A 10,379-nucleotide genomic window follows, 5' to 3' on the forward strand; every position below is an offset into this window, starting at 1 on the left:
GTATTAATACTTAACAAGTTTGGCCGAATATACTCTAACAACAATGGCATATTTCAAGCCACAACATATATTTTGAATCATGTTGGCTAAATTTAGTCATTAAGGATATTCTCAAGGGTTGTTAAGCAATATTTTGATCAAAAACATCTTTTAAATTATGATGCGTATTTTTGGCTCCCTAAGTAAATTTTAGAAATAATGGAGATTTTGTGTCATGGGACAAACTTTGGATTACATGATGGATATTGGGTCACTCAATATATTTTAGATAACAAAGCAACGTTTAGGCTATGAGGTAGATTTTAGGTTATATAACAAAGTTTGGGTCACTACGGGGTAAATTCGTCATGCTTAGCAAATCTTTTGTCACGTGTAAATTTGAATATTGAGCTAAATTTTAGGACGCAAGGGATATTCGAGGTCACATTGCCAAATTTTTTGTCAAGATTGTATATTAGTTCGATGTACATTTTAAAGTCACCAGACCATATTCTGGGTTACAATGACAAATTTTGGGTTAAGGTTCATAGGTTGGGTAACATGGGTTATTATGACTCATGGAGCAAATTCTAAGTCATGGTGGAAGATTTTGTGCTACCTAATACATTTTTTACTACAACGACGTATTTCGGGTTAAAGTGCAGATATATTGAGTTGCAATGTAAACTTCGGATAAGGTATTGAAATGACGAGGGTACCAAGTACATCGCAATCTTTTTGATATCAATCTAAATGACATATAAGAAGAACTATAACTGTAGATGGAAAATAGTCCAAAACTTCAACCATACAATCAGCCTAGTTGCTGAGTATGTAATAACTAGGTGACATAGAAGTTGAATATTGGAATTTCAGCTTCTTAAACCTTCATACTTTAATATTAAACAAGGTATAAAGTATAAACCTAACTACATGTTCAAATCAGACTTGACCTTAGTATTAGCATACTCAACAACACATAAAACCAGCACCATACATAGCAAGAACACCACATACATACTAAAACAGATTGAACAATAAGGAAATAGAAAACACTCTAGATACTTGAACCTTCATCACTTATTATCAACTTTAATTTTCTCACATTATTTCATGATGAAATGAAAACATATTTGCTTTTAAGGAAAACATGTGAGGCTGGAAGAGAGTCTTAGTCATGCTTGCCACATGTCTTTCAAATCTTTCCATCATGATCTAGAGTGATACATCATGGCTACATTGGACACCTCATAAGCTTTAATCTTATCTAGCATTAACCTTAATCTAGTCTTTAATGCATGATTAATACCATAATAAACAAGTATTATCATCAACTATATGGAGATTTTTTGCGCCAAACACAAAAATGCCAACATCTAATACTAGAGTTTCATATATATATATATATATATATTCGCATGTTATGTTTTCAATCTAAACGGCTTGAAAGTAACGTGGATAAAAATGGAAACTAGTCAAATCTTGTATTACTAACCTCGAACATAAGGATGATATATTCGTTGATGCCGATACGTCTTCATATTCTCCAGGTCTTCAGAGTAATACATGTATGTTGCAACATTTCTAGACTTCCTAGTCTAGCCTAACGAAGTTGACTCTAGTCAAGCGACCTTGAGTTTTCAAACTAAAATATGACAACCAACCTTGACATACCAACGCTTGGCGGGTTCAACCGAGCAATGCTCTAAAAGGTATAATGTTGGCCACTCGACAAATTCTATGTCACTATACAAAAAATTGCCTATGAAGTTAGTCGACTCACTCCATGACTCGTAAAAGTGAAAAATAATCGTGTCGCGAAAAAGTCTGTCGCCACATATTCAATTATGCTGACATTCCACTTACTTTTAATTTTTCATCTGCACAAGCACGTGAGCCTGTAAAACTTATGATAAGGCTAACCGCTATGTTCTTAAATTCAAAATCATAGTGGAATCCCTCAATTTAAGGTAGTGTTCAACGGATCGCTTGAACGTGATCTTAAATCAAGTTTGTTGCGCTCAATGGTTTGGCACACAAAATTTTTACCTTTTGTACCCAACAATTGGGCGCATCAGATATGAGCCATTAGATGATTTTATAAGCTAAAATCTAACGACTCACCTATTTGTTGGGCATTAAACCATCTGATTTGGTTTTATGGGTTGAAATCTAACGGCTCACCTATTTGCACCCAACCATGGGGGAATCAAACTTATATTAAATTTAGTTAAATTAAATTAAAAAAAAAAGTCAAATACTTTGGGTAGAAAGTAAATAGGAAGTATCCACCACTCACAAGTTTATTCTCGCACTATCAAATATTTTGATGACTGATTTTCGAAGTGGTAGATTGCGAGATTATGTATCAGAATGTATTAATTTTTGGTATGTATTAAAATGGTAGTTTTGTAAGAAAAAGATACTGACAAAATATTAATTTCAAATCTTTTGGCATTTCAATTTTATAAATAATTAATATCGAAAATATTAGATAATGTAAAAATAAGTTTGTGAACGGGATCCTCCCCAAAGTAATATGCTTTTATCTTATATTATATGCGCTCGTATGAGCATCCCATTTTAAATGAGAAAATGGATTGTAAAAAGGGAGATGCTACATCTACTGACGCCTTCTCTCGCATAACCCACCTAAAGGGAAATGAACGGTTATAATAGCACTCTCAACATTAGGATTATCACGAGTAAAAGTGAGGCGCGGGTTTTTATTAGAGGCGACATTTTCGGTCGGGATTGGAAATTGGTGGACCTAGCATTTTCGTGGTAAAAAAAGGGAGAATATCGATCATATTGCTAAACAGAGCAAGGGATTGTCTATTTCATTCGGGGAACCTCAAAGTCACTCCTATTCCAAATCCAAACCTAGATTGATATCTACCCGGGTAACACAAAAATCCTTTCAACTTTGTACCATGGATACTATCTCTGCCTGGTTATCACCATTGGGTATCCATATTTAGGAAGGAATACCCCTGCAATATATCAATTCAAGTTTTAGATCTGTACTTTCCTTATCTCGCAATCATTATGGAATATTTTAATTTATGTATGTAGTGATGGATTTGGTGCTTGTTTTAGAAGATACACAAACAAGACCAAACTTTATGGAGTTGGTGGCATGTCATGAATTCTTTTGGGTCGGGTTGGGTCAACTTATCATGACTACGAGTATTAGTTTTTTTTTCTTCCTTTTTTTGAGTATTTGTTGCTGGTTTGGAGACTTAAACTTGACTCTTTGAGGCTGCTATAAAGGGCTATCAAAATTTATAAACTGGTAAGCCTTTTGAAAACCTTGGAAATAATAGGAATTCTTTGTTTCATTTTGTAGTACGTGTACGTGTAAGTTGAACCTTGGAAATGATAGGAATTCTTTGGTAATCACTAGTTTTTTGTTTGTTCGTTTGTTTGTTTAAACTTTTTAGAGAAAACGGTGTTATTTCCCTCCCTAAACACCCTCCTACTCTCTTTCCATTCCACTTGTACGTGTCACAATCTATTAAATCCCGTAAAATTTGAGATGGCTGTGCATACAATAAATACTGCAATCCAGTTGGTTGACCATACAGTGGAAGATTACAAGAAGAATTTATTTGTACTAGTAAATTCTTAGCGGCGGATAGGGGATATCCTGCATAAACAAATGTCTAGAGAACGTGAAGTGCATAAACAAAGCTCATATTTTTCTTTAGCCATACGTGCAAACATGATCATAACATACAATAGGAGCATTAGCTTCGGCAAGGATAAGCGAGAATCCTACTTAGTATTTCTTTGCCAAACCCTACCTAACTTTGAGGTTTCTCCACCCGCCCGGTCGTGTTTGGATAGCAATTGGAATCCTCTGAATGTCAATTAGTCGGTGATTAAATTTTAATTCATCTGAATCTGCCTCTAAAACATTACTACCTTGCCCTTGGAGGTGGAACTTGGAACCATAGTTAGCCAACAATAAGCAAACAGTAGTTTTAAAGTTGGAAATGACAATACATAATTGCATTTTGATTTTGGGAAATGAAGGAGACTAACTACACCCTACCAAAAAACATCAAATCTCAGATCTTCTCCAGTTTAATCCGTGTGGTTTTGAAAAGCGAGCTCTTTATTCTGAAAAGTCAGAACACAGGGGCACTTTCGGTATCCCGAAAGAGAATTTATGCACCCCGACTCACATGCTAATTCAATACCCACAGGTTTGGTCCTAAAAACCAGAGTAGCTGGAGACCATCACCTGCCTATGGTCCTGCACCTTCAGTCCATTTTTCCTTATATATATCTATTATTTTACTTTTAAAGTAAAAGATGAATCGATTAATAAGAAATCAGTTACAAGATTGAGGTCTATCTAAAGAGAAGTTGAGTTGTACTCTAACTAATCTAAAGAGAATGTCAGCTACTTTATTTCTTTCTTTTGGAATGTGATAGCACTTCCAAGAGATGTTTCTACTAAAAAAAGATTTTGATATCTTTAATCATGTTGAATAAGCGTCAGTCTATAGGAGAATTCTTCATAGCAGCATCAACTACCGTCTTAGCATCAAGTTCAAAATGCACCTTCTCTAGTTTGAGAGAATGTTCCCATTTAACAGCCTCCCACAGTCCCACACATTCAGCCTCGTCAGCGCTTCTTATGCATTTCAGTTGGATGCATTTGGCTGCCTGCTGAGAACCTGCACAGTTTCGAATGATTAGTTGTATACCCTCTAAAGAATTTAAAAAAGATCCATCACAATTAATAGTAACAAAATCAGAAGGAGGAGGTATCCAGTTAGTAATTCTACGACAACAACTGTTATTGCTAGGAACGGTTTTGTACCACTGTAATGAGTGATCTTCAATATAGCTCTTATACTTCTTGATCGACTTATCTGGTTGAACTGAGATGTTTTGAAATACCTTGTCGCATCTATCAGTCCATAAGCACCAAGATGTAATGGCTCTTTTACATATTTCCCCAACTGAGATCTTATTAACATACAGTTCGTCAAACCATGAACCAATCCATTCTGCAAAAGAATGGTTACCGTTTGCAGATCAACCAAATATTGCAAACCAGACCATTCGAGGATGATCACAATCTCTCAGAACATGAGCAGGTGTCTCTTGATTACGTTCACAATATGGACAGATATCAGCAATTCCCGGGACTTTCAAACTGAGTACATCTCTTGTAGAGAGAAGATTAGAAATAGCCTTCCGCAAAAAGTGTTTAATCCTGGGCAGAAGTGGTAATTTCCATAATGATTTACATATTTTCACCATTCTTTCCCCACTGACTCAGATCCACGATCTTCTTCAAACATCTTACGATAAGCTGATTTTATAGAGAAAAAGCCATTTTTATCTAGTAGCCAAACTAGCATGTCTTCTTGGCTCGCATGAATTGGGATACTCAGTATGAGATTTACTATGTTGTCATCAAAAATTTCTCGCAGAATGATAATATCCCAAGATGTAGAGTCTGAAGAAAGTAATTGGTGTACATACTTGTATTGCAGATGAGTGGAACTCCCTGGTTTAGGAGCAGGAGGAGCATGTAACTCTTTGATCCATCTGTGCTTCCATATGAGTATCTTCTTGCCATCTCCCAGACACCAACAGCTGTTCTTGAGAACAAAAATTAGCTCAGAGCTAATACTTCTCCAAGACCAAGTTGAACTTGACTTATTTTCCAAGTTAAATAGATCATCATCTGAGTAGTATTTAGCTTGAAGTGACTTAGTCATCATTGATTCTTTATCAGAACACAGCTTTCATGCTGACTTGGCCAACAATGATCTGTTAAAGATTCTTAGGTTTCTGAAATCCAAACCTCCTTCTTCTTTTGGTTTTTGAGTTCTTTTCCAAGTGATAACATAGTTTCCCCTACATGACTTTTTATTTCTCCAATATTTTTGTTGCGAAGATTTCATCTTGTTGATTGTAACATCAGGAAGTTTGAAGCTTGTCATATGGTGGATGGGAATGGCGCTGGAAACATTTTTGACCATCACAGACCTGCCTAACTCACTGTTATTGGATCCATTCCACTTTGCAAACTTGTGGTCCATTTTATCACAAAGAGAAGAAAAGGGAATACGCTTTCTTCTGCACACAAAAAAAGGAATATCTTTCCTCTGAGATATCCAAGTATCGTACTTGTAAAGTACCACTGATTATTTGACAAGCTTCAGGATCCAAATTAGAGCTGAAGTAAATAGTTGATTTGTTGAAATTAATGAGCTGCCCTGAGCATCTAGAAAATTGATCAATATTTCCTGATATATATATGAAAGATGAAAATCCCCGTGGAAATCCAACAACAGTTGGGCTGCCGGAAAAGTGGATTCTCTCTGTTATAATTTTGTTTAGAAAAATGCAAAAGGGTATTCTGAGAATCTTGTACTCAAATATCTCCACAACCAGAAGGAAAAGTAAAAATATTATGACTGTTAAGAGTGATTTTTCGCTCATCGTCACTGTGAAATATCTCGAGAGGGGAATAAACGGATAATGACAGCCTACTCAATATTTGGATTATCATTGGGCAAAAGTGGGCCCTTTTTTTTATCTCACACGGTGTGTTGTCCGATAAAGCTTCGATTGGTCTGTCTTTATTGGACTGTTAAATTCAGTCTTTGTTTTTTATTCTTGATTTCCTTTTATTCAAAGAAATGTATTTGAAAGGAAAAAATAATTTTTTAGTAAAACTGAAGAGTCCATCTATGTGCACCCCTACGGGCACCCCTCCTTAACCAAAGGTGCACATTCCTTCTATCGTAATTTGCTTATATTTGACCTTAGTTATTTGACATAGCATAGGGAATTGGAAAATATGACAATATCTCTCCTTTATACCTGCTTCCTCGTACATATTTCATTTCTCTCTGCAATAGCAAAATCATGTCCGAAATCTGAAACTATGCAATACAACATCATCATAAACATAGATGCCACCATTATCAGCAGAACTAATTACAATCGAGCAAATAAATTAATCGAGCAGGTTGATGAGAAATCGAGCAAAAAAAAAAGAGATCATTCTAATAATGGGAAAAAATGAACGGTGAGAGAAGAACCACAACAAAATCTTCTTCCACTAAAACTAATATCGCACCATTAAAACGGGCTGAAAATTATTTTAAGAAAAATTGATGTATCAAGTTAAAATCAGTGTAATGATAAATGGGACAATGATCTGTTAAGAGATCTTAACATATTATAATAAAGTTAGTGAATATGAATCAAGAACTTCATCTACTATTACTATTAGTAATGTTAATAATCATCAACCTCAAACAACGGAACAATTTTTGGATAGTGAACCCATCGATCTTCTTCTACCTCCACTTTGGATCCAATTGCAGAAAAGAAGCCATTATCATCAAAAGTTGTTGATTTTGGAAACGTTGATGCAAATTTAACTACTTTTTTTTTCCAGTCACAACCACATTAAGAACTTATGAGAAGCAAGGGTGATAGAACATCAGCAGTTTATTTTTATGAAAACCCATGTTGAAAATCCAATTATATTTGGTTTGTCTACGGATGTGAGAATATGTAGAGTGTGTGTGTACCACACGTTTGTGTCCAGTCTGTCTATTACAACTATATTAACTGTTTTTAACAGTGACTGTCTGTGACAGTCTGTCTCTTCTTTACTTTGAGTAGTCCTTATAAGGCTTACCTCCTCCTGTATTGTTTTCTATCAAAAACTTAATAACACTGATCATCTTTTTCAATAATTCTATCATGGCTAAAGAAAGATTTCGACTCTTTCACATTTTTTCAGATCCAATTCTTCATAAAACTTCCGTTACAACTACTACAATCTCTACAAACTCTTATTATAACTATTATTCACAAATTGATATCTGATTCGATAACTCAGATCTTGTTTCTTGAATTATATGGCTACTTCTTCTTCTTCTTTTCCTTTTCTGAATATCGGTAACTTTGTTTCTGTTAAATTGAAAGAAGATGGTTCGAATTACTTGATTTGGAAAAATCAGTTTGAATCCATATTGATTATTACATATCTTCATGATATGGTAGATGGATCTAGTCCTTGTCCTCCTGAGTTTGTTTTTCTTGATGGAGAACAGGTTTCTAACTCTCTGTTCTTGCAATGGCGGAAAACAAATCGGTTTGTTATGTCTTGTCACAATGCTACATTTGATGATTCCATTTCAAGATCCATTATTGGTTTTACAACTGCTAGGGAGATTTGGTCTTATCTGGAACACGAGTTGCTTCAACAATTCTCAGCAAGAAAGTCTCTCTTGTGTAGTCAATTACATTCATTAAAACAAGGTAACAAATCCATCTCTGCCTATTTTGATGAATTAAAAACTATAACTAATTCTCTACTAGCAATTGGTGAACGAGTAGAAGAGTCAAATATAGTTATGTATGCCTTAATGGGTTTAGGAAAGGAATATAGGCAGTTTATGATTTCAGCTCAGAATAGGGAAACTGAATTTTCTTTGAGTGATGTTATTTCAAGACTTTTGCATCATGAACAATGGCTTAAGGCAGAAGAGACTTGAAAGTTTATCTGTTCTTGACACTCAAAATTCAGCATTCTATTCCAAGAACTCAAGAATATGAATGTATTTGCAGGAATTTTGTTTCTTTTACTGAGACTTTAATCGCCGAATTCAGTCCTAAAATATTTTGGGAAATTTCAAGAACAAACAATGAACCCCAACAATCGTGATGTTACAGTGTTGAGTTATCGCTTCACCTTGACCAATAAGTAAGTTACTAGGTATGTTTTTTTATTTCAACAAGAAGGTCCAAACTTGAAGGATGTTGAAACCATGATGGAACTTCAACAAAGGTGTCGTGAAGAATATCGTCGCATCTACGAAAAAGACTTCGAATTTGGAAGTTGTTTCGAGATTTTAAGAGGGTTGCCCTAGTATTGTCCAATATTTATGTTTTAGTTTTTTAATTATCCACTCAAGTCATTAAGTTTGAAAGTTGTTTTGAGTTTTTTTTTAAGGAAACAAAATTTCATTGATATTAATCCTCAAACAAGGTGAGGTGTTGCATAATACAATTTGGTGGTTTATCGTGAATCCACCATCTATTTACATTATTAGAGATTGCACTTTGAGCAAGGTCATGTGCAATAGAATTGGTGTCTCTAAAAACTGCCGTGAAACTAAATTCACTAAAATTCTTGACGTGATCTCGAATTAAGAGGACTATTGAATGAATGTTCCAGGGTATCTCATTCGTGTTCCCTATGATAGCTTTAGGAATCTCTGTAGCATCTCCCTCCACTATGATTTTAGTAACTTGTAACCTACTAGCCAACTGGATACCTAGACTGCAAGCCTTCACTTCTGCAACAGTATTGGAAATTGTTTGAAAAAAATAAGCACCACTCCCCAAATGATTCCCGTAAGAATCCACAACCACTGCAGCAGCTGCCGCATTACCATTATTGAAAGCAACATCGACTTTAAATTTGATAACACGGGGAGGAGGAAGAGCCCAACACACTGAATTGGTTCGAACAACAGGAATTTCAGAACAGAAGTTCAATGCATGATGGAAATCAAATATCTTGAAGTCTTGAAGAGTATTCTTGATACACCTAGGAAATGATATCTGAATGTTGTTAAATACTAAATCATTCCTAATCTTTCAGATATTCCACATGATACAAGATCCCAAGTTTAACATAATTCCATGATCTGGATAAGTTATTTTAAGTATTAACTTTTAATATTTGTCTTATTTTATCTTAAACTAAAATGAAACTCTAATTAAAATGTAAGATTTGATAAGAATAAAATTATGCTTATTTTAATAAAATTTTCAAAATTCATTAAACTTCAAATTAATCATCAATACTCATTTTACAAGACATAAAACTAGACAATAATAATTTGGGACAATGTTCTTCATCTTGTTAATCTTTCATTTCACCAAATTTCCAATCAATGCGCTCATGAACGGAGTTCCTTTGCTTATCTTATTTTTTGGTTTCAAATTTGTTTTTCCTTGATTTTCCTTGCCTTGAAATTTTCTTTACCTTTCCTTAGTTGCGGTTTTGACTTGGTTAATATCCAAAACTTGAAGACTTCTTTGTTTCTTACCTATTCTTTTTTATAACTATCACATATCTTCTTAACGGCACCTTCAAGCACTACTCAAGAAAAATCAAGTTGCGTTGCCGAATCAAGTTGGGTTTGAAATTGTATCATTTGAAAAAATAAATTAGATTGAGAAAGAGAGAAATAAAGAAACTAGATTAAGAACGATATAAACTTTTTTTACATAAAAAATTTGGGGGAAGTTCTGAGTTTGAAAATTACCTATTTATAGCGATAAAGAACTAGCCGTTGGCGCTACATTCAGTATCGAGCAATATTCCTGACAGCGCTGGC

The 10,379-nt window shown here is 34.5% G+C and overlaps 1 protein-coding gene across 1 annotated transcript; it reads right to left on the minus strand.

Annotated features, from left to right (window-relative positions):
- Positions 1 to 4,485: 4,485 nt before the first annotated feature.
- Positions 4,486 to 5,723, minus strand: LOC113336631. Its single transcript, XM_026582280.1, has 3 exons — positions 5,257 to 5,723; positions 5,109 to 5,212; positions 4,486 to 5,003 (listed from the first exon to the last, which is right to left on the minus strand). Exons 1-3 carry the CDS (start codon positions 5,721 to 5,723, stop codon positions 4,486 to 4,488), a joined length of 1,089 nt encoding a protein of 362 aa, XP_026438065.1.
- Between the last annotated feature and the right edge of the window lie 4,656 nt (positions 5,724 to 10,379).

This window comes from Papaver somniferum, unplaced genomic scaffold (assembly GCF_003573695.1).
Source record: "Papaver somniferum cultivar HN1 unplaced genomic scaffold, ASM357369v1 unplaced-scaffold_154, whole genome shotgun sequence".
Lineage (NCBI taxonomy): Eukaryota > Viridiplantae > Streptophyta > Magnoliopsida > Ranunculales > Papaveraceae > Papaver > Papaver somniferum.

Bases quoted from the DNA above. Each gene is read 5' to 3' on its own strand.
- LOC113336631 (XM_026582280.1), bottom strand. From the start codon at position 5,723: ATGACTAAGTCACTTCAAGCTAAATACTACTCAGATGATGATCTATTT. The intron at 5,213-5,256 runs GTGAAAATATGT...ACTTCTGCCCAG, and splicing joins GAGTCAGTGGGGAAAGAATG to GATTAAACACTTTTTGCGGA. The intron at 5,004-5,108 runs GTAATCAAGAGA...ATTCTTTTGCAG, and splicing joins TATCTGTCCATATTGTGAAC to AATGGATTGGTTCATGGTTT.